The sequence below is a fragment of the Centropristis striata genome, chromosome 13 (genome assembly GCF_030273125.1).
Source record: "Centropristis striata isolate RG_2023a ecotype Rhode Island chromosome 13, C.striata_1.0, whole genome shotgun sequence".
NCBI lineage: Eukaryota > Metazoa > Chordata > Actinopteri > Perciformes > Serranidae > Centropristis > Centropristis striata.
In genome coordinates, this window is record NC_081529.1 from 6,388,193 (window position 1) to 6,414,084 (window position 25,892).

The window sequence follows — 25,892 nt, forward strand, 5'->3', positions numbered from 1 at the left end:
AGTCTTAAGCCGGACACTCATTTGTCCTTCTTTTGAGAAAATAACAAAAAAGTCTGCCTTTTGACACGTTAATAGTTTAATACTTATTGGCTAAAAATGTGTGTCAAAAAAGCTGTGTCAAAATAAGTAATTTCATTGGTTACATTTTCGTGACCTATCAACACATGGCTAATTTGAATATTGAAATTAGCCATGTGTTGATTGCCATGACATGCTCAAGCCAGTTGCTACCACCAGGCTGTCAATCCAGCTCTCAGTGACTGAAAGTCTGAAAATGCCAAATGAAAGACCTCCTTTAACCCAGAATGGGCAAGAGAACACGGGTTTGTTACAAAAAGTAAGAGGGATGAGTTTCATTTTTTGTACATTATGTCGAAGCGATGTAGATGTGAGCTGCAAAGGCAAAGCAGCTATCAGAGACATGCTAGCACTGACTAGCATCGAGCTTATCGGAGTACAACTCTGCTTAAAACCGGATCATACCAAACAAATATCTGCTTGCTTGTCCCGTGTATGCAAAGTGTCCTCCTTTTCAATGTGAAGGAAATGGCCACCCTACTCTAGAGCCACGTCATTATGTCACTGTTATCGTCTGTATATGTCTCTATCCTCTCAAGTATAATAACAACGGCAGACCGGTTCGCAATTGGGCATGGGCCAGGACTGGCTTGGTGGAAAAGGGGGTCTAGAGGCCCAGTGTAACCAAAAGTCAGTGTTGTTATTTTAACTTGCCTCACAGTAACAGGGTCGCCTGTTCGACTCCGGCCTGCGGCTCTTCTTTGTGGAGTTCTCCCCGTGTCAGCGTGGGTTCTCTCCGGGTCCTCAGGCTTCCTCCCACAGTCCAAAAACATGCAGCTGAGGTTTAAGTGGTGACTCTAAATTGCCCGTAGGCAAATAATGAAAGAGTGAATAGTTGTCTGTCTCTATGATGGTCTAGCAACCTGTCCAGGTGTACCCTGCCCCGCGGATCAGTTCCAGCCCCCCTTGATCCGAGTTCAGATAAGCGGTTAAGGATAATGGATGGATGGACACAGCTACGTCACATTTTACGGCGTTACCCTCACGTCCAGCAACAGAAATTTTACACCAAACTATCATTTCCTCCTCCTAACCAAGTAGTTTGGCTTCCTAAACTTAAACAAGTAGTTTGGCTTACCTAAACCTAACTGAACTGCAACAAGATTACCACACTGAACCTGTTTAAAACTGCAGCCTGTAGGGCGTTAATGTAGGAAACAGGGTCATGTTAGAGTGAAGGAACAAAGGACCTACGTGGTAGTACGGGCTAGAGGAGTTGTTGAAGAATACGACTGGTGATATTCTCATGTTTCCATCAACAAATCCCACAAAAAGATCCAAGCCAAGTGATTCAGCTAACAAGTATTATCAGTGCCTCCAAAGCCTGATACAGCTCATTCCTCTGAGCCAAAGTCCTCCGTGGTTGTCTAAAACCTATTTACAACTAACTGGGTGCGTTTCTCACCACAGGTGTTTCAATTGCACAAATCCTGCTGTTTTAAATACCTAACAGTGCAAGAAATGTGTATTAATCCACAAAGTAGTCCCTAACAAATACAGCATTTATTCCTGTTTGAGAAGTGTGTAAAAACTACAGCTCAGCTGATTGATAAAATTACCCTGCTTTTGGAAAAATAAAAAAAAAGGAAACTATATAGTCACAACCCATTTCTAAAGATATAAATATAATGATTTTATGCATTACAGAGTGAAAACAGATCGCTGTTAGAGCCTTGAATAAAACATATAACGTGACAGATACACACACACACACACACACACACGCCCAGACAGTCAGGGTTTACAGCATATGTCAGTGTGTTTTATGGTTGAGCCACGTTTAATTATTTACTCCGGTTTTTCTCGGTGTCAGTTACCAACACACTAACACATTGCCTCCTCGACTCCGTGTCCAGTTCAATACTATTACCTCTTTTCTCACAGAGGCTTTGGTACATTTTCTTGATGATTTAGGACTTGCAGACCCTCTCGAGGTTTCCCTGACAGTTGCACTATTCTGGATATAAACATGTCGGCGATGAATAGTGATCAGCTGCATCGCTCCACCTTGGGCATTTACTCGGTGAGTAACACTTTTTTAAATTAGACATCAAACATACCTGTGAGACGGACTGGTGCAGAACGTCCCATCCTGTGTTCTGATTTCTTTTCAAGACACTCTTCAAAAAACTGGGACAGAAAGTGGGGTTTCTGGAGAATACAGAAACATTTCATGGTTACTGAGGAGTGAAGCTCAGTTAAACTTTTTTTGATGTAATTTCTGCCAAGCAAACATGATGTGAATTCATAACAGTCAGTCTCCAATTCAAGGAGGGCTTGAGTCTTAGGTTGTCTGGTGTTGGGAGGGAGGGTTTGTGCTCATAAATAGAGATTGAATTAAAGATAGATTTCATTCAATCTCCTTAAGGTGGGTCTTAAAGTTTCTGTGACTTCAAGAATTCAACACAAACGTGGTATATGTGTGTGTGTGTGTGTGTGTGTGTGTTTCCCAAACAGACCTTGATGGACGAGTTCAACCCAAGTCTACAGAAACTGGTCTTACTGGGTAACAGCTACATCCAAGCTTTCCAGGGTAAGGAGAAAAGAAAGAAAAACAGCTCTATAAACTAAACAAACTATAATGGCTTTACATATGGGAGCTGTCAGCCATCTATTTTACTGGACCTAATTCCAAAGTCCGTATGCTTTGGGAATATCCTGGTGCTATTATAGCCCTGATTATGGGCCTGTAACTGAGGCCCACAGAGGCTGTTATGACTACATTGTCAACAGACAAACAAGACACCACATCTATATCTGATTTCCATATACAGTGGCAGGGATTTAAGATACTTAGATTGTGGTTTTAAATGTATTGCAAACATCTCCACCACCTCTCCTAGAGCAGGACATGTATGCTTTGAAGTTGTTTAGCCTCTTTTTGTTGATTTACTTTGATCTTTTTGTAGTTATTTTATGTCTGTGGACTTTTTTGTCCCTTTTGTAGTAGTTGTGTGTCTCTTTGTAGTAATTTTTCATCTCTTGGTAGTTGCTTTGTCTCTTTGTAGTCAGTCAGTGTCTCTTTGTGGTTGTTTTGCAGCTTTTCATAGTCCTTTTAAGTGACTTTGTGTCTCTTTGTGGCTGATATATTTGTAGTTGTTTATAGTTTGTTGTCGTTCTGTTTGTTTTTGTAGTTGCTTTTGTGGCTATTTGTGTTCATTTTGTGTCTCTTTATAGTTTAATTGGACTTTTTGTGGTATGTGGGTTTCCTCTTCTGTATTGTTGTTTTTTTGTGCTTCTTTGTAGTCATTTTTCGTCTCTTTAGTTGCTTTGTCTCTTTGTAGTAATTATGTGTCTCTTCTTTGGTTGTTCTGCCTTTTTGGTTTGTTTTTCACAGTCCTTTAAAGTGACTTTGTGTCTCTTTGCAGCTGATCTCTTTGTAGTTGTTTGTAGACTTAATTGTTGTTTGGCCTTTTTTTGTTGTTGTTCTGTGTATCTTTGTAGTTTTCTCTCTGTGCTTTTGTGTGGCTATTTGTGGTCATTTTGTGTCTCTTTGTAGTTTAATTGGACTTTTTGTGGTTATTTTTTTGTCTTTGGGTTTCCTCTTCTGTATTGTTGTTGTTTTTGAGTTTGTTGTTGTAGTTGTTTTGTGTCTCATTGTTGTCACTATATGTTTCATTGTAGTTGTTTTGGAGTATTTATAATCTTTTTCTGTCATTTTGAAGTCATTTTAATTTGTTTATGTTCATTTGAGTCTCTTCCTGATTGGTAAGTGTGTAGGCCCATTCAGTAATCCATTTATCTGACTTTGTTTCCTTTAAATCCTGTAATGAAGAGAAGAGGTCAGTCTGTCAGTTATTCAGTCAGTAATTGCGTCTATATTCTTTCTTAATTATCCACATCATAATCACCTCTAATCCCTGTGCAATGCATTGGATGTGAAAGGCCTTTAAAATGCTGACATGCAAATGAAATTAGGCGACAGAAGCAGTTTTACACGGCGATGCTGTTACACATTATATTACATTATAGGTGTTTGTTTAATATATGCAGAACAGCAATGCTACATCATAATTCATAATAGCACCTCTGCACCAAAAGGCCTGCAGACATAAAATAGAGATTACCATGTCTGCTGTTGCAACCTGCACAGAGGCTTTACATCCCTCCTGTGTGTGTAGGGGGGAGCAATAACTTCATGACATGTTAATGAGCTCAAGCCAAGGCCAGCAACTAATGTATGAGTGTTTACATTCTACTGATGCAGTTCCTCCTCATAAATTTAAAAATAGGCCTTATATATTTCTCAGATACATAGTGCGTGCTGTTCAGACTCTCCCTATCAATGTTATTAAAGCACTAACACATAGGTTTTTACTACTGAGTACTCTCACTGCCTCTATGGGGTTGCTCCTTGTTTGATTTGTTAGCACCAGATGTAACCCCCCCCCTGTCCACAAGCAAGTTATTCTCACCTTGTGAAAATCCAGCTCACTCACGTCCAAAAGAGCAAACAGCCCAGCTCAGGGATCTAATGCTGTGCTCAAGTTACTGCGGCAACACCAGGCTAAACTCTTTGGCTAATTGGGGCTAACTGTGATTTGACCCCGTTTGACTAAATACAGTGCTGCTCTACAAAGAGAGATAGCAGTGAGAAAGGCTGAAAAAGCGAAAAAGAGGATTAACATTTTCAGACTTTGAGTGTAAAAACTGTGACCCTTTCAATTGCAATCTGCTCCTAATTACCTTGACACAATGCAGTACATTGAATATGTAATTCAAACAAACGTATCAAGACCAAATGAAATGTAATTTACGGCTACTCCACTAAGCTAGGCTAGTTAGCTTTTAACAGGACTAGTTTAGCTGTTTTTATTCTCCATGACTCGATTTAGCTGCTGTGTTATTTATGTTGTGTAACAATAATTCAATTACCAAGGTGTTAGTTCATCATAATGTATCTATTTTTTATTACAATAAAGGCAGCTAAAGGTTAGTACATAGACTGTATATAAATAATGGACGTAGTCACCGTGACGTCACCCACTGGCTTGTGGCCCGTTGGAAGCATCGAGTTCAGCGTTACACTCGTCGCCATCTTGTGTCGCCATCTTGTTTCCGATACGGGAAGCAGACCATATTTGGACTGTAGAGGAGCGAGAGGGATCTGATCACTGACTACACTCCTCTCTACACCTCAACCTGACTGAGCAAAGCCTCTGCTAATTCATATTAGCATTAATTGGAGCATTAACTGGGATTTTAGTTTTGGCTAGCAAAAAACCAAAACAAGTGTACGTTACTTACCTCAGAACAATGAACAGCTACTCATTGGAGTGTCTGTTAGTCCAACCAAACACTGAACAAGACATTTTTACTGAACATAATGTTCAAATAAACTGTAATTAAGTGGAAATACAGTGAAAGGGTCAAAGTTATCAGACCAAACCGGTAAACGTCCTTTATATATAACTTTATTGAAACGTTGCCGTGGATACGCATTGCTCTGCTTCTCTCCTGATGACGGCTCGCCTTGTTGGTGACCTGTCAATCAAAGGTAGCCACTCCCCAAACCATACGATTCTTTATCTTCTATTTTCTTCTAAATGGAGCCATTATTTACACTATTAACATCAAATTGTCTTGAAGAATTTTTTTACTCATGATTGAGACCATAGTGTTGTCCTAAAAAAAATTCTGAGGTAATAAATCAAGTGAGAAGTTTTCTCATTTCAAATTGAAATGAATGGACCGAAAAACTCCTGCAGTCACCGACAGTGCCACCAATTCAGCTTAAGGCACTGTGACATTAAACACTATTTATATTTGATTTATAATGAAGAAGTCAGACTTGTGTCTTGACCTTTTTTTCCTACAAACTTATGTATATACTGCATTCTGGCTCTGTATCACTGACAGGGAGGCAAAATGAAGAAGTAAAGGACTTCTTTGTTATCGCCAGTAAAAATGAATTTGATTTTACTGTGATTTTATGCTGCTGTTTATTAAAGTGAACACATTTCCAAATGACTACAGACAGATATTTGTGTGTATGGAAATTTGAATTATTGAATAATTTCAGCGGTTTTGTAACTAATGACTGGATTTACCTGCCTTTGTAGTTCTGCCAGGGACAGGCATTATACCAAACAAATTAGCATTTCAAATCACTGCTGTGTTTGTGTTTTTCAGCTCTTGCTGTAACAAGTGAGGCCTACTTCAGTGCACTTTCAAAGATTGGAGAGAAGGCTTTCCACACTTCATCCTCACGCTCCATAGGTATGTGTGAACATGTATTTGTGCACAGATTTCTCCTGCATTTACATGATTACTGAGTGAAAAAAAAATTCTGTATCTACAATCCAGGATGTAATATAAGGATATTGCCTTCAGTGTTTTTATGGCCATTTAATTAAACTAAGTCAACAGTGCTGTTCCATGTCAGGAAGACCAAAGTTTACTCTCTGACGCCGCTTTATTACTCCTTTACAATTCTTAAGAATCATTGTTTCATGCGTATGTGTGTGTCATCAATATACTCTTTGATGCTTTGATGTGGAGGTGTGTTAAACGCACTTTGATAAGGTGAATTAAGATGAATTATTTTATAGTATCGACAACAGTCAGTCGTTATAGACAATTAAAATTCTTTACTTGTCTTGAGTATTGGTCTGTTTTTCTGTGAGTTCAAGCCAACACTGTTGGCAGAGTAGGTATCAGATGCCAGCAGGCAACATGAATAATAGATGATGACAGGCAGCCGGCCGCGCTCCGCTCACTTAACCCAGCCACTCTTAAAGGGGAGTCATGTTAGGTTTAGTGGCTAGAGTTGAAGATATTGTCCAAACTGGATCATTAGTCTACTCTTAGTGAGACACTGACTCCCAGCATGCATATCAGGGGCAGTGAAAAGTCCAACTAAACAAGTTCAATATGCCAATATGGCAGATTAAAACCTGATATTCAAACTGCTTTGGAAATGTTTTTAAGCTTTTATCTGTTTAGCTCCTTCTTCCTACCACTCGTTATTTCAGCACAGTTTAAATAAAAGTTGAAGACAGTATTTGGCCTCGAAGGCAATTGTGAAACTGTTAAAACAATATTTGGCAGCTGATTCAATGTTAGTGGTTGCAAAACATTAAAAGATGAGAAAAATTATCATAGATTGAAACATTAAGGCTTTGTTAAAATGACTTACACTGACAAGGAAATTTACAGAAATACAGATTAGCTGTCTATTTAGTCACATTGCCCCTCAGATCAGCAAGCTTGTATTTCATAAATACAACACAGTAAATCTACTGTAAATGTTTAACAATTAGCCTAATAATAATTGTATTAGCAGAACATTAGCCACAGACAGCTAGTATATTGGCTAGCTTGGTTAACGGGAAGCTGGTCCAGAAAAACTTAAGAAAGCTGAAATAAACCATCAAAACAGCTGTTATAAAGAGTACGGACAAATATGGCCCCAGTTTGTAGCTTTTGTGTATAAGTATTACATTTGAGGCACAGCAATAAGCATCTCTAATAATACTCTTATAACACTGATAAAAGACATTTCCTTCCACTTTGGAACCCAAAGATGCCAACTTTGTTATTGTGCATTTTTTCCAATCCAGTCTTTGATGATTTGCACTTTTATGAATCTGCTTTATGAGTTCACAGAGATGAAAATAAAAATGTATCCAATGTTGCGACAGCTAACCGTTAGCTAGTGTATGTTTGTGTGTGTAACAGAGTGCGTACTCTATGTGGGAGTGTGTTCAAAGATAAAGTCACAGATTTATTTTAGTTACTTGGTTGATAAGTAGATTGAAAAGATTAAATGGGAATTGTAAAGAAAGTGATTTTTAGACTCTGGAGGTCAGATTCTGTGCCTCGGTTTAAGACTTGGTTGAGTGAGCTCACTGGTATTTTACATATGGAGAAAGTCGGTATGGCATGATGGACAATCTTAATAAATTCTCTGAGATATGGCAGCCATTTCTGGCTCACCTTGCTAAATATGACACTGATCCTGACCAGCAAGGAAGTTCATCCAGTGCCATCCACCTTTAATTGTTTATTTTTGCTAAGATGTTAATACTAGTGATGCAGCAGTGTACTTTATTATTCTTTTTAAATATGCCCTGTGTTATTGTTGCTTTTTGCTTCTTAGTTTGTCTTGCTCTTTGTTTCTTGTTTTTTGTGTCTCCTGTTATGAACAAAAAATTAATAACGTTTTTTTGTTTAAAGAAGAAAAGAACAAATTAAAAACATTACGCATATTGTATGATGTTATTTTATTTTTTTCTTGTAATATATAATATTATTGACATGTAATGCAATTGTGTTAAAGGAGATGTCCTGGTTCAGATCTCTGAGAACCAAAGAAGACTCACCATGGAGCTGGATGGATTAGTAAGTTACCTACACTCATCTGTCCCTCACAACCTTTCAGTGTGATCAAACTCTGACATATTAAATATGATTTTGTGTCTTTGCAGTTCCGCTGGTTCAGTACGGAGGTTCTTCAGGAGATGGACAAAAACATTAGACTGGACAAAGATTACATATCGGTGAGTGGGGGCCAAATCAGGGGCACAACAAGGTCAAAAGGGATTCTTACAGAATGGCAAGCTGTTATGTCGTAATGATTTCCAGGAGATGATGTAAAATTAATAACTGCGGGCTATCATGGGAATCTGTCATTAGAAGTCAAGACGTCATTAGAATTAATGGGAAAAAGTCTTCATTTTCATTTTCATTGAATTGCTAATTGTTATCTGGATGAGTGAAATGATTTCCCACGGACGTGATGTGACTTCTCTCCTACAGGGCAGCAGGACGCAGTATGAGATGGAAGTCCACAACCAGGCAGCAGCTCTGGAGAGACAGCTGAGGAGAGGAGCCAACCAGGTTTCTCTCTTTCTGCACCCTGGAGAAAAACTCCAGCACCATGAAATATAAGTGTGTCCTGGTACCGTATATATTTATATACTGTCAATTATGTGTATCCTCAGGACTGCAGTGAGTATGTGCAGTTCCTCAGGGAGAGCCACAGAGACGCTCTGAAGGAGGAGGAGAGACGATACCGCTTCCTGTCTGAGAAACACTGCGGCCTGATACAATACATCGCCCGCCTCATGAATAAGGTATACATCTTCCGTCAAATAGCGTTTCTATATTTTATGGTTTGTTTTGGCTTATTGACTTCAGGTGCCAAATGGGTCGGGCTTGTCTTACAACTCATTGAAATGGAAGTCAGGAGGACAATGACAGGAAGGCACTCTAAAGAGAATTCACAATAATGTGTAATGATTATGTGAGATTGAATCATTTTCCCGCGGGGACGTCCCCTCCGTTACAACGAGGGTTAACCACAGAACAGCAGAAACACGTTCAGTTTCTGAAGCAGGTTTGATGCCATGCGAACAGATCGTCTCTTCGAACTCTGGACTCCTTGCTCACTTTTTATGACAGCCGTCTTCTGAACCAATAAAACAACTTCAGAGCAGTAAAGTCAACCCTTGTTTTCATAAAGAGGCCCTCACTAAGCTGTACAAGTGGTACAGGACTGACCCGACACATGGACTCACAGGATAAATAGCAGCCCGTCCACCAAAACCAGCACAACAACGTGAATACTTTCTAGTACCTAACTTAAGGACTCATGATAAATCAATTTGAGATAATAATGTAAATGTAAGGCTTATTCCAATACATATGACCTAACAGCTTGTACTGCCCACACATAAAAAGAGGCAGGCAGGCTGTGTCTTGTTGTGTGTCAGGCTGTTTGAACAGGACATGCTTAAAAAAACAAAAAAAACATTTACCAGGTGAAAAACACACACAAATACTTGGAAATTCTCTCCCAGAACAGAAAAAATGTATGAAAAGTCATAATGAAAATAGAATAATTTTCAGAATTAAAAGTCAAAATTATGAGATAGAATGTAATAATTATGAAATGTTAAGTTAAAATTTTAAGTCACTAAGTAGATGATCACTTTGTTAAAGTTATTAGATAAAAAGTCAAAATTATGAGCTAGTGACTTAAAATGACCTGATAAAAAAGTGCAAATTAGGAGATACTAAGTCAAAATGATATTTTTAAAAAGTCAAAATTCTGAGATAAAAGATCAAACAATTTAGAAACTGCCCCAGAGGTTGTTTATTAAAGGAGGAAGTCAGATAATGTAGTATAAAGACTGAACACAAACTCTGTAGGGGCACTTATTTAGGGAACTGTGGGTCATATGGGTTGTCAAAATTATAAAATAAAAAGCAAGAATTTTTTCTAATACTCTGAATTTTTTCAAAAAATATGTTGAAACCTTGCCTTGTCTGACTGGAGCTTATTAATTCTAAGTTTGATTCCTCAAATTTAACCACAACACAAAGAGATGGCAGTCCAGTAGAAATTGTACTCTTATGACATTTGTTGATGATAATAATAACTCTATTCACATTTAGCTATAAACATAGCAGGCTGCTGTTAATGGTTAATGGCTCAGTCTTAGGGACGTGGCTTGGAAACTAGAAGGTTGTAGCAAAATGTTATGTCCCTAATAAATACGTCGTCTTCTTCTGTCTTCTTCTTTTCCACATGTGGATAACTGTTAATGTCTCTTGTCTTAATGCAGCATTGAACACACATTCTTGCCCCAGATAGAAGTAAAAGCTGGTGTTACATAAGCTGGGAATTTCTTTTATATTTGTGTGTGGCAGACGGGAGGTTCTCTCCAGCAGAGAGCTGATGCCTGGGCAGATGAGGTGAACGCCACCAGAGGACCCGAGGCCAGGCGACCCACTTCTGTGGACAACTCTGTGAGTTTATAGAAAACAGTCGTGTTTACTGAATTATTTAAGAAGGGTCGGGGCTAGATGGCACTTAAATCTTTCAAAACTCCAAGAATATGCTGCTGGTGTGACATATTATCCTGTGCTAGGGAAAAAAGAGATGAAGAAGTTTGGTCAAATATCTTGTGAAATAGTTAACAGAACTATTTGAACCAGTCAGTATCATCACAATTTTGTTTAAAAGTAAACATTTGTTTGCATTAATGAAACAAGTATTAGATAAGAAAACATATTTTGGTGGAAGGAGAGTCAATAAATGGATAATAGTTATACAGACAGTGTGCTATAAGGAAACAAGTGAATTATTGCACTAATATTCTTGTTACCATGCTGCCCTCTGCTGGTTGATGCCTGGTTTTAATTTGAAAACCATCGGTTTCCTGTTTCAGAAAGGCTTTCTGAGGAGGATTAAACCTGGAGGACAGAGATTAAAGATTGTCTGATATGAAAGAAATTATTATGTGATCGTGATGAGGTTATAAGTATTTTTTCTGTTTAAACACTAACTTTCATCAAAATCTTAATCTGAAAAACCTTTATGTCATCTGAATAAACACACAAGTCTTTGAGGGTGAATTAAGCATGGCTCTACGTCTCAAGACAGCAGGATTAACACACCATGGATGATTCATAAGTAGTCTCATGAAGTCTGCAATTATCATTCAACATAGACGCCCCAGAGATCATTCCTGTCAGTTTGTGTCTGTTCCTCACTGGAAGGTGACGTGCAGACGAACCCCACATCCTACTGTGATAACAATGGGAGGATTAACATGGACTCTGAGTGTGTTTTGGTTTGATGTGGGGTTTATACTTTGCTTATAACAGAGAGAAGCCTGTGAGCCTCTTTAGAACAATATTTGAGTCTAGTCACACATGATATACTTTACTCAGTGTAACATACAGTTTATTCAACACATCCTGGGCTTTTCTTTACTGTTTATTCAGATATGAAGTATGACTGCAGTACTTCCTGAGGTTTACAAGAGTTATTCACCAGAGGAAGATCAACATTAGTTGATTCATGACACTTTGGGTTCCAAGTCAAAAGGTTCAAGTCAAGTCAAGTGCGAGTCATCTGTGTTGAAGTCAAAGTGGATTTGCAAGTCAGTTTTAACTCTTTTAAAACTTTTTTTGGTAACACTTTACAATAACCATCATTTATAAATGGTAAACAGATAGTTTATTAATGTTTAATCATCATTTATAAACCATATATAGGCCATTTATAAATGGTAAATACATAATTTATTAATGTTTAACTAACTAAATAATGTATAAATGGCTAATAGATGGTATATTAATGTAAGTTTATAATGTAAGTTACTTTACCATTGACAAACAATTAAATTATAATTAAAAGTTTATTAATAGTTTTAGTTGCACTCATTACAACATTTTTAACACCATATTAAGTATGTTAATGGTTTTGAAATTATTCATATACCTTTAAGAAATTGGTTTAAAACATTTAAAGATTAAATATGTATATAGCAAGTCAGTTTTAACTCTTTTAAAACTTTTTTTGGCAACACTTTACAATAACCATCATTTATAAATGGTAAACAGATAGTTCATTAATGTTTAATCATCATTTATAAACCATATATAGGCTATTTATAAATGGTAAATACATAATTTATTAATGTTTAGCGAACTAAATAATTTATAAATGCTGATAGATGGTATATTAATGTAAGTTTATAGTTACTTTACCATTAACAAACAATTACATGATAATTAATAGTTTAATGTTTTAGTTGCACTCATTACAATATTTGTAACACCATATTAAGTATGTTAAGTTCAGTTCAGTTCAGCTTTTATTTCAAACATGTGCGAGTAACACAACAAAGTAAACTCAAAAACAAATACATCCAATGAGAATAATCAAAACAAAAAAATAGCAATAGTCAAAACAAAAGCTATAATGTGAACGCAACATGTCCGAAAAGGAGTAGGATGAAGCATATGCTTATTTAAACCTAAACCCCTTCTCCACTACTCAATTAACACTTTTTTTTCCCTAAACATACATATTTAAATAATACATATTTATCATTTATGAAAAATGATTTTGAAATGATTCATATGCCTTTAAGAAATTGGTTTGAAACATTTAAAGATTAAATATGTATACAGCACTTTGTAAATGGTTAATAATGTGATCTGTGCCCTGTACTACGAAGCGAGTTCAATATACCCAGGAACAATCCCAGTCAAGGATAAGTATCAGGAAGGTGGTTATGAACTTTCTCAGTTAGCCCAGGCTTTCCTCTTCATACTCCATCGCTTTACGCCCACTTCTATGAGTTAAAATATGAATTATTATTACATCTAAAGGCAATATGGCTGCTCTAAATAAGGCACATGATTAATTTAGGCAGACACTACTGTTGATTTCTAACCTGACAGCTGCACACACTGTTATACTGAAAACGGACTTTTAAACATTATTATCATGAAGTGGATTTAGATCTGAAACTGTCCCATCTCTTATCGAGAACATAACCTGCTCCTGTAGTATATTTTATGATACTTGTAATATAAGAGTTCTGCTTTACTAGAGAAGCTACAGTCTGACCTTTTGTTCAGAACAGAACTGTAACAACTGGTTCAAACCAGAATAATGAACTTTAAAGATTGTCAGACAGTAGAGATGTTGGAATTTGAATATAAACAAGTACAGGTTGTATCCTTTTAAGGTTAAAAAGTAGACTTAGCAGCGTGCTCGTTCCCGCTACGTATATGGGCTGGAACATTTGAAGTAAATGATATTACACACAGACAGAAAATCCAGAGAGAACAAGGGCTGTTATTGGAGGGACACCTTTTTTCAGAAGCCTTTGAAATTGGACAAAGTTCTCCTCCGCTGTACCTAGGCAGTGTATTCTGATTTTTGATAATGAAGAAAACTAAAAGGAACTTCGACTTGGTCCTTAAATCCACTTTTCTCACTCAGAGAGGTAGTAAATTTACACTACACTAACTAACACCTAACCACTAACCCTAACCCCATCCAGGTTAGCTTCTCAGCATGAGTTGAAAAAAAAGAGAGAACCACCTTTGTGATACTGAAAATCCAGAGTTAGAGCTGAAGTACCTGGCTTACTCTCAAATCCAGCTTCGTAGTACAGGGCTCTGGTTACAATACTCAAATACACGTTTCTTCCAAAAAGGGTCGATACACAGGCAGGCAGTCACACAGGCAAAGGTATCCAGAACAAGAGGAAAAAAGGCAGAATCAAAAAGGTGAGGCAAGGTTTCAGAAACGACACACTATGACTATGATATGCTGGGACATGAGCTTGAAAGAACAAGGAACTGGCAGCGAGACAAGACACAAGGGGGTCATATACAGGGCTAATGGGGAGTGATGAGACACAATCAGGGATCAGGTGCACACAGAGGAGGAGGGGGGCGGGGCCGGCAGGAACCTGAAACAGAGACAGGGGTGAGTGATTACAAAATAAAACAGGAAACACAAGATATGGAAAATAAAATACTTAACAGACAGTGAAATCACAACACACGATAACAGATAAATAAATCGCAGGTTCGATTACGGCCCGTCATTGGATCATTTCATTGGACAACAATACCATATTTGCTGATATCACAAAGTCTGATGGTCTGTCGGTACGACATTGATCGGTTCGATTCAGAGGCCTGCGATCGATATGAGACGCCCATTTAACACAACATATTACATATCTATCAACACACAAAAAACATGATTTTTCCATTTTATTTCTGAGCTCTTCCCAATAGTTAAATGTAAAACAATCCCTTCTTTTTAATACAATGAATAAAAATAGACCTTCTGTTCACTATTTAGTGCCACATTGCATTATTTTTATGGGTTAACTTAAAGAACAGAGACCATTCCCAAGATCAGTTCTTTCTGTGTGTTCAGTGTTTGTAAAAGTGCATATTAAAAACACAATAGATGGGGCGTCCCGGTGGCTCACACTGGTAGAGCACTTACCATGTAGGCTGAGTCCTTGCTGCGGCGGAGCCGGGTTCGAATCCGGCCTGAGCTCCCTTTGCCGCATGTCTTCCCCTCTATCACCCCCTATCTGTCACTATCAATAAAGCAAAAAATGCCAAAAAAATAATCTTTAAAAAAACCCCACAAAAGATGGTGAAACAAGACAATGTTTGGGCATTGCATCGATGCAGTTGGATCATTCATAAATCAATCTATATCGATGTTTTGTTAAGCTCCTAACTGACAGCCATGGTGTTTGTGCCTGTCTGATTATTGTCCAGGTGGGGATGAAGGACGAGATGAGGAAGAACAGAGAAGAGCCGGCCCTGGGTAACATTCCTTCACGAGGTGAGGGCTTCATTCCCAAACTCTCTATTTATTAGGACTAGATATATTGCTTGACTGACACCATGTTTGAGCATAAATCTTAATGTTAACTTTTTAGCTGCTCAGGTGCTCAATACTAATAATGTAAAAGTAGATAGTTGATATCTGAACAAGTTAGAAGTTTTACAGAAAGATTGCTTTGATTCTGACCGGCGTCCCTTTGCTGCATGTCATCCCCTCTCTGTCTCCTCCTTTACTGTCCATCTACAGCTGTCTGGTCATAATAAGGCAAAAATAAATAAATAAATAAATAAAAGATGTAAATTGGTTTCAAGAAACCAGGGGGCCTGTCCCAGAAAGCGGGTTTTCTGAAAACTGAGTGTGTTAACCCTGAAATGAGGGAAACTCTGGGTTTCCCACTCCAGAAAGAGAGGTAACTTCAGCTCTGGCTGAGTTGCCGCGGTAACTGCCTCTGAGAACCTAACCTGCTCTCGAGTAGGTTTTCTTCAACATACTCTGAGTTGAATGAACTAACTTAGATCAGCTTTTCTGGAACCGGAAACTCAGAGTTTCCCTTCTGAGGGTAAATCAACTCAGAGTTCAGGGATAGACTCAGAGTTTGTTGGACCTTCTACCTGGAACGGGGCCCAGGTGGGGTTGACTCTGTTGTTATGGGTGATGTCATGTTTCATGAAACTCTGTTTGCCTGTCTTGAGTCTTGGGCTGATTGGGGAATTAATGATTTAAGTCATGTTGGAGGCATGTTGCTGCATCCAAAAGGACATTTTAAAATAAAATATGGGCATAAAAGTCTCTAACTTAACAAAGAGAAATACCACCTCCTACATGTGTGGCAGCTCGTTAACAATTAGCAGGTCTCCACATAAGAAGCCTTCTAATTATCAGACTACAGCACCCATGGTTAGGGAGTGGAAAGGACATTATTAATGGAAAATTCAAAGTTGCCATTACTACAAAAGCCAAAAAACAAAAAAAAAGAGTGTGATAATATATGGCTGGAACTAAATAAATGTTTTTTTAAAGCTCAGTATCATTAAAAGTTTGTGAAATGTTGATGGGTCTAACGGTCTAAGATTGCCCCAGCTATTTTAGTATTGTTTATTTGATATACTTCCTCTAACTTTTTTCAGATTTAGGAGCTGGTACTAAAATGCTGAAAATTTTTTTAGGAGTCCTACAATTCAGACGGACAAGCCTATTTATATTATAATTTTAGGAGCTACCTAAACCTTAAGATGTTTTGTGAATACTTCCCCATCGCTCCCTATATCACCTGATTTCCAACAAAACAGTGCCTCATGAAAACAACCACAATCTAACAGACAACTCCGGTAACATAAACATTCGGAACACCTACACGTGCACCTGAAAGGTTTTAATATTATCCATTATTCTTATCAAACTTATTGCATTATTGTGTTTCATTTCATTTTTGTTAAGGTTAAGCGGAAACTTTAATACATTTTCAGAAAAAGAATAAATTATTGGGTGCTACAACACAAAAAACATCATGAAAAGACTTTTATTGCACCACATATTTCATGTTATGTTTTTCCCAAAAACTATGTCTGTGATATTGGTTGTTGCAGCCCATAATGCCTCGGCCTGTATATCAGCGCTCATTGTGCCTTCGCTCCACCACCAGCTTTATCACTCTTTAAGCCTTTTATCTGTTTCTCTCTCGTCCATCTTTCCCTCTTCATAATTCTGCACATCACACACTTTCATACCTCCTCATTTGTACGTTCCTGTGCAGAAAGTCTGTCTAATTACTTGGCTTGCTTATCTGGAGTAAAAATAGATAAAATAACGACGTATCAAAAACAGACAATAAACAATCTCTAGAATATTAAATAGCATTTTTCCCTCATATTCGACTGAAAACTTGCATGCAGCAGCCGTGTTGGCCCAACTGCTCCTCACTGAAGAGATAAACAATGCCAGCCTCTTTGGTATAAGTTAATGAATTGCATCCCCTGCCATCCAAGCAAATATAATTATGCATGAAATAAGACATTTAGTAGTCTGCTAACCCTCTGAGATATGAATTCCAGGGTTATAATTAAAGAAATAAATCTTTGCCGTTTGTATTTTTTAATGAATCATTTCACCAGAGATCTGTCTTTCCGATTGAAGCTGGTTTGACTTTAACAAACTGTCTACTTTAAGTGTTTCATTCCTCATCTCTCCAGCTCCGTCTCCCCAGGGAAGCATTTCTCGCTCTACAGGAGCAAGATCCGTTAGGGCAAAGGCGGACCACCAGCCTGGTGGCTCTAACCCCACCCTGCTGCCCTTCAGCAGGGGGGAGATGATCACGGTGCTGGTGGGACAGGCCAGGAACGGCTGGCTGTACGGACGTGCTGACAGCAGCTCACGGTGAGAGATGTTCTCTTGTGAGTGTGAATGTGACTGTGGAGGCATTTGTCTTTCTTGCTTCACCACTTTCTATTTGTAACCATTGTAAATATGTCTGTAGCTCAAGTACAATATATAATAGCCTGCTGCTGTGCTCTCGGTTTCACTCTGATACCCTTCAGTAGGCCTACTGACATGTTGTAGACACAGGTCCCCTTTTATAAGCTGGTGAGAAAAAGCAATAAACAAAAATAATAATGGACAGAATATTAAATAAGAATATTAAGGGCAAAGTGAACAAACAGGAAGGCAAAAGTAAACATTAATTAAAACAAGACTAAGAGTCGACAGCAGCAGGGATATCAACTTGCTTTGCCTGGGGGTTACATTAGCAAAATGAGGAGGCCAGTTGATTAACATATTTATTATAATAATAATATTTATCAGAAAAAGTTGAATGAACAGTTAAAGACTCATAGCTCATCTTTCTTTAAAATGATTATTTTTCAAATTAACTGACTCATTAACTAAAAATAACTTGCCATGCAAAGGATGACAGCAAATCTATATGATATTTAAATCAAATATTTGATATCTAAATCTTCAAATGCTGTTTTTTGATGCTTTTTGATACACTCTGGCAGCTTTTTCCACTCAAAGTACCCCTCACCCACAAACAAAGGGGGGAAAATCCTTTGTGAACCAATTCATTTTTATTGTGAACTAGGAAATTAGTATCTTTGTGAGGTTTTACTGAAGCACACACAGTGGTTCCTTTAGCTTAATGCTAACATAAGTGTGCTAACATTCTTACAGTGATAATGCATGCTTAGCATAAAGTTTTTCTATGTTTACCATCTTAATTTGTCTTTACTAATGCTTGTAGATATGTTTATTTTCAACAGTCTTCATGACATGAACACCTAATTCACCACCTTTACTTTCTGGCTCTCTGTTTTCAGTCAGGGATGGTTTCCAGCCTCGTTTGTGAAAGCAGTTGATGATCCTCCAAGCACAACCAGCTCAGGGTAAACATCTCATAAAATTAAAGTTAAAATTAAAAAAGTATAACATGTCATAACATAGGCTGTTTAAGAAATGTATTGTCATTCCTTACATGCTTCAGTTAGCTTAGCTTAGCTTAGCGCAAATACTGAAAACAGGTGAACTGCTAGCTAGAGCTACCAGCTAGCTCTGTTCAGTGGTAACAAAGCCTGCTTACCAGCCCCCCATTAACCTCACTAAGTGACTTTTTGTTTAATGTGTACAAAACCTGAATCTTAAAAAGGCATTTTATGAAGGTTATATGCTGGACTATTTCTTGGCCAGGCTCAGTCTCTTCATAACCATGTGGTTGCCAGACAACTAGTATAGATGTTAACAGCCTTCTTGTCACATAACTGTGATTGTTATTTTTAATATTCACAAATTGAAGAGTGGGATTAATTTAATTATTTTTTTTCCTGAAATGAACTCCAAGGACATTTCCAGCTCAGGGATAAAAAAAAGAATTAAATGTCATCAAGAAGAAATGAAGAAACTGCAATTACGTTGATTACGTTAAATCAAGTGTAACAGCAGGGAACACACTGCACATCATCACTTAACCACTCAATTACTTACCATGTTATCACTTGTACTTTAACTGTAAACTTGAAGTTATCTGAAGAGCAGGGTCTGAGGCACTGGTCCTGATTTGCAATTTAGTGACTCAACAACAAACCAAACCTTGATCACGGCAAGAACCAGCCCAACCCACAAAAAAAAAAAAAATCACACAAACCATAACGCAGGACAGGTCCCCGAGTGCTCAAGCCTTGAGTCAAGGTCCGGAAGGCGTCCGGCTACCGTAATAACTGTTGTTCTAGTCTACACATAATTTTTTTTTCTCATTCACAAAATGCTAAAATCAGGGATAGCATTAGCCGGGGACAGGTCACCTTAGATTAATTGCCTATGTGTGACTTTGCTAAACTCGTTGCTATAGCAAATCTTGCTAGTTTGCCAACTCCTCAGTAAGGAAAGTAGCTGTTTGCTGTCCTAAGAGTCGCTAGAAGTCGCTAAATGATGTCATCAACTAATTTTAGCATAATTTACCATGTGCATGTACTTGTAATGGACACTGTAGGAGAGAGGAATAACGTTGTGGGAAAGACAAAAGTGAGTAAAAGACACCCTAAATATGCTTAGAACTGCAAGTGCACTGGCTTCTTTCACAATTCCAACCCTCCTCCTTGAAAACGGACCCAAAAGAGACACTGACTGTAAACCAGCCAGCGGCGACTTCACGCATGCACGATTTGCAAACTGGCTGCTAAAGGGTTAACATCCCCTCCGGCTCTGTGACTGCAGCTGAGAGAGACTCCTGCGGGAGGACTGTGCTGATTAGACTCGTTCTCTTCTTAACGAGCCACTGGCAGCTCCTGCGGCTCGTTAAGAAGAGTAAGAAGGACTCTCCAAAAGTCTCAATAACACCAGAAAAAGTCGCTAGATTTGTTGCTAGTCGCTATTTTGAAAAATAGTCGCTAGGTGTGTGTGAAAAGTTGCTAAATCTAATGACAAAGTCGCTATGTTGGCTTTACTGGTAAAAGGCCCTCTGTGTGTGGTTGGTCCATTCTGGGCTACTGTAGAAACATGGCCATGCAACTTGGTGGATGCATGCAACACAATTCTTAGTTTCAGCTAATTATATAGGCCTTGTTAAAACATAATTATGAACATTATATTTCTACTCTAAATCCAACACACTGTTCCTTTACAGATGAGTTTTTGAACAATGTAGCTTGTTCTCTCTGTGCTTAACACTTCTGTCTCACAGGAAGTACTTTTTAATCTTGACCGTGACTGTTTGTATGCGTTCTCCCTCATATTTGTATTTCTCCTCTGCCACAGTCCAAAGTACCGCATGTCAGAGTAAACTGATATTTCATTTGCAGCCATTAAGAATGGATGAAGACACTTTAAACCAAAAGCTTCCGCACAATGTTCGCTTTTTGAAACCTGATACAGAATACATTGTGCAGCTGCCCCAGGCTGTCCTTATTGTTTTATGGGCCCGACACTTTTAAAAGAGGGTCAGCATGAAGCTCAGGCCTGGAATAATAAGATGAACTATTTAGGATATATGGGTGACCCATTGCTATGAGGAAAACAGTAAGAGGTTTAAACTTGTAAAACTTTGCTCAGTTACTGTGAACACATTCCACCGCTAATAAAATGTAGATCAAATGCACTGAATATACGATATTTGACATGAAATCTAAAAAATGTGCTTTCAATCATATTTTTTGTGTTCATATGTAACATCTCGTATAATCAGTTCAGGAGAAAAGAGAGATTACGTGTTTAAGTGAAAAACTAACATACTTCTTCAACAAAGAAAACAATAAAAACGTTTGGTTTTGTTTGTCATTTCATTAGCTCCTCACTCCGAAGCAGCAGCAGCATGAGCAACATGCCCGACCAATCAGGAGGCAGCAGCTACAACGGAGGCCCGCCCCCTCCACCTCCACCACCAATGTCTTCAAGTAAACAGCAAGAGATGCAACCAATCACACCGACCCTTGACAGACGGACTGAGTCTAAATCAGAAAAAAAGGTATGGCTGCCAGTCAGTCAGTGTGATTATCAATCAGTGTGGCTGATCGATTAATCAGATATTTTACTTATATGATCTATAAATGCACATCACAGGAAAGGTTGTTTGCTGGGAGTATTTGTCTTCTGCAGCTTTAAAAAAACATTTCAGGGACCACTTTTCTACAAAGCACTGTTAATAAAGCCTCAATAAGTTGTAATTAAGGTCTTTATTAGTACTTAATAAATCAAACGAATAAGTCAGCCATTAATAAGCACAGCTTTGGGATTAAGAGGTTGTGGAAAATCATATTGGTTAATGTTCATCCTTTCTATTTCTTAATTATACAGTTGCTGGTTATACATTCATAAATGCTCCCTTCATAATAAACCAGTGCTAATAAATCATTAGTTAAGTATGTAGCTGTTGTGTTGATAAGCTAAATAATGAAAAAAATTAATAATCAATCAGATGGTTTAGGTTTTTACCAACTGCTAACCACAAAAGTGCTCTCATTGGCTTTTTTACTGACCTATAGATAATTAGTAAATGATTCACTGAACACTATTAGTTACTATTTATAATGGTACTGTACTGTCATGATCTAACAGTGAAGTAGCGTGGTGTGTATGTAAATCTGTGATGGTGTTTGCCAGTCTGTCCAGCAGGGGCACTGTAGCAATGTGCTGTTCTCAATGGCTCCACACCCGTCCTTCTGGTGGATGCAGGGAGGAAGCTCCAGCTGCTGATGGTGTTTGGCCGAGGAGGTTGTGTGTGTGTGTGTGTGTGTGTGGCTTCTTGTTTTGGCATGCTGAAACTTGAGACCATTGGACCTATTTGAAGTCCTTGTGACTGAATAGGTCTGGTGCATAACCTTTAAGGTGCTGCAGTGTGATGATACTGTCCGTGCCTTTTCTCTTTGGTTTGAGTAGCACTTCTGTTTCTGTCAGAGACATGCAGAGAGCTCAAGGCAACACATGGCCCTGCTGAAGTGTGATATTTTCTTCATATTGACATTAAAGGGATAGCTCCTTTTTTTTTAAAGTGTGGTTGTATGAGTTTCTTACCCATAGTCAGTGTATCATCTACAGTAGATGGCGGTTGGCATGCCTCCAGTTTGGAGAAGCAGGCAGTAAGGCTGCAGGTAGAAGTTTATTTTGTTATTGATTAATCAGACAATTATTTTCTTAATGACGTCCCAGTTTTGCAAAGTCCAAGGTGATGTCTTCAACCCTCCTATTATGTTCGTTTCTCAGGAACAGCAATAATGTTCATGGGTCAATTTTACCCAGGACATGTTTAATTGTCCATCGATATTCATAAAAAATGCATATTAAAACCTACATATAAAATCCAATGGTTTTACATGATTTTGATTTTGAAAATATATATATATATTTAAAAAAAAATTGTTTTAATGAAAAAATTACATTCAACTTTTTTTTCTTAGATTTTTGAATATTAGATATTATATTAGATACATAACAGGAGGGTTAAAATGACTTATTTTTCAGTCCAAAGCCCAAATATATTAATTTTAATATGATATAAAACAGAAGAAAGCAGGAAATCTCCATATAAGACAGGGTTAAAACAGCATTTTCTACCATTTTTTCGATTAATTAACGATTAATCAGTTATCAAAATAGTTGGTTATGTTGGTGACCCCCCCCATTGTCCATTGCTTCTATGAAGCCGAACTCAATGTGACTTTCATGGTACCCTCTCTTTCAGCATTTTCGTCTCCATGACACTTCACCATTTTTCATTAGCTCTGTGTTTCTGTTGTTAGGTGAGGTTACCACTAGGTGAGGTTACCTGTGTATACTGCAGGAGGGATGTTACAGATGTCCTTATTCTCGTGATATAGCCTTTATTTTTAAACTTTTCTATAGTGATTTGTCTATTTAAATAAATGAATGAACGTTTAATGTAGCCCTTATTTAGTTGTTTTTGTCCCACTAATGAATTAAATGCTGACTTATCTGTATTTAACGCATTCAATTTATTACATCCCTTAAAATCAAGAGGGCTTCGCGACCCCCCCGTGGATCTTTGGCACCCCCCCTGTTGGGAATCACTGCTGTAGTGGATGGGGGCAGCAAAAAAACATATTTTAAAAAAAATTCAAACTATCCCTTTAAAGTTAATCACATTCCACTGATATATTGAAGGGACAATAAGAGAGCTATTTAACTCTTAATAGCCAAGAACGAGACCACATATTTGGAGATGCATTTACAATTTTTACATTGTGACATCGATGCATTTTCCTTGATGTCTCTGTTTGTTGTTGTTTATCTTTATTGTAAAAACCAGATTCAGCAGTGTGTGTGAACTGGACCCACTCTGAAGTGTGTGTGTGTGTGTGTGTGTGTGTGTCATCAATGAGCAGCTTGTGGGAGGACCGACTGAAAGCAGCAGGTCGTGGGGTCGAGGGCCTGCTGAGCCTCCATTAGTGCATGTGTCTGCATGTTGTGGGTTGCATTTGCTTTTACTCACCCATATACCCTTCTCATATTATCCTTCAACAGAGATCAAAACCACATGGACAACCAGAACTCTTCCCGAGGTAGGATTGATGCGCCTGTGGCTCTCTCTCTGTTTGTAAAATGTTTAAATGGCACTTGTGTTCTCTTCTACAGGAAATAATGATATTTTTGAAGTATATCATGAAGCCAATAAATGAGAGAACAACAGATGAGGGCGGTGATCTAAATGGCACAGAATTGCTTTCCTTCCATTAGAGTTTCAAGTGCAGTTTAGTACTGAAACCATTTCAGTTATGGCCATTTGGGAGCCGTGACTATCGCTCTCACTATCATTCTCACTTCAGGTGAACAGTTTGCTAGATGATGCTTGTACAGTGTGAAATGAACTTCTCATTTCTCTTGTTATGACCTTCACTGTTAGGCTCAAATATGTTATTTTCTGATATTGCTTTCCTCCACTCTGTCTCTGCCTTTTTTTCCCCATTTTTTTTTATCTTCCCCCAACATCTAATCCCCACCTTCCTTCTTATTTTTATTTTTAAGGGGTACCAACCCGTTTGCCACAGTGAAGCTGAAGCCCACAAACACCGATGACAGATCGGCTCCAATCTTGTATCGACGATGACGTCTTAACCCTGAAACACAGCTCATTCTTGACCTTGGAAATAACAGAGTATATATGTGGTTGAATGTGAGTAAGTGGGCCTTGAGTGCCTCTATATTTGCCAAAGATACACATAAAACTGGAGAAAGAGGAGAAAAAAATGTATAAATATTTGATCATTCTCGGGTTCCCACAAGGACTGTAGATGTATTTTAGGTCTCGGTGAACCGGCAACCATCATCATGTTTCTATAAGGATTTTATTCTTGTTTACTTTTCATAATTGCCTCTGGTTTTAATATTTGTATAATAGTAAAACTCAATCATTGTGATGTAAATGTGTTCACGTAGCACAAACTAATATGTAAATTGATCTTACCTGCTCTTAAATAATCATACCTTTATGTTTTATTTGCACTAAAATTCTGACTGGTGAATGACTTACAGTAGGAATAAATGATAACTGCCTATGAGGTGTTAATAGTGTACAGTTAATGTGAGGAATCAGTGTTGACAGGTGTTATTAAAAGCTCAGGGATGCGTGATAAATAATATTTTCTCTGTTTTTATTGTATTGCATTTCAGCCATTTTTATCTACATGTTCCGCCGAATTAAGGCCATTAATACATATTAATTGCATGACTAATTTACTTTGGAAAATGGCTTGTAGAAAATGAAAATGTAACCTCTGGCGTTATAATGTGATATCTTGTAAGAAATTAGACACAAAAATGTATTCTGAGCCAGAAATGTGATGAAAAATGCAATGCATTCATGGATAATGTAAAACCATCTTTATAGCATCATATAATTACTTCAACCAGTGAGTTTCACTTTATCAGCAGGTGGCTTTTTTTTTTTTTTACTGATGTCTTAATGATAACATTGATCTATATTGATGTAATATGCAATAGAAACTAACAAGAATAAAAAATAAGTAGTTACATTATTAAAAAATAATTTTATTGCACCATTAGTTAAAGCTCCTGACTCGCTGATTTTAAATATTTAGTATTTTTCATATATCAATATAACAATAATGTTGATAAGAAACAATAAAAGTTAAAGTTTATTAAAAACAACAAGTTTTTAGTTGTCTTTTTTTATGAATGACACTGATCTGAACAGTCTGTTGGGACCTGTAGTGAGTTAATGGACACATTAGTAGTGGTCATTCTCAGACTCTTTGTAGTTATTTTGAGACCTTTTAAGGTCTTTTGCATCTTTGTGGTTGTTTTTGTTTTAGTCTTTTTATGTTAATTGGTTTTGAAAACAACCACAAAGAGATTTAAAAAGACATCTACATCTCTTTGTAGTCATTTTGTTTCTTTACGATCATTTTACGTCTCATTGTAGTTGTTTCTACTATATTAAGTGTTTTTATAGTCATTTTGTTGCCTTTATTTCTTCCTTTGTAGTCTTTTTTAATATCTTTGTAGTTGTTTTGAGTCTTTTTTGAGTCATTTTGAATTTCTTTGTTGTCTGTTTTGTCTCCTTATCGTCATTACTTTGAGTCTTTTTATGGTCGTTTGTGTCTCTTTTTAGTCTTTTTTTAATATTATTGTAGTTGTTTTAAGTCTTTTTGTGGTTGTTTTGTGTCATTTTTTAGTTTTTTTATGTGTTTGTGCTTGTTTTGCACCTCTTTGTGGTCATTTCATT

The 25,892-nt window shown here is 37.5% G+C and overlaps 1 protein-coding gene across 1 annotated transcript; it reads left to right on the top strand.

Moving 5' to 3' along the window:
- The first annotated feature begins 1,913 nt into the window (after positions 1-1,913).
- Positions 1,914-25,279, top strand: baiap2l2a (BAR/IMD domain containing adaptor protein 2 like 2a). The gene is made up of 14 exons (XM_059348217.1): positions 1,914-2,101; positions 2,536-2,611; positions 6,211-6,297; positions 8,360-8,421; positions 8,508-8,579; positions 8,839-8,919; positions 9,024-9,155; positions 10,735-10,833; positions 15,139-15,205; positions 17,398-17,581; positions 18,523-18,588; positions 20,981-21,158; positions 23,672-23,709; positions 24,173-25,279. The coding sequence occupies exons 1-14, from the start codon at positions 2,048-2,050 to the stop codon at positions 24,252-24,254; spliced, it is 1,278 nt and encodes a 425-aa protein (XP_059204200.1). The 5' UTR covers positions 1,914-2,047; the 3' UTR covers positions 24,255-25,279.
- The last annotated feature ends 613 nt before the right edge of the window (positions 25,280-25,892 follow it).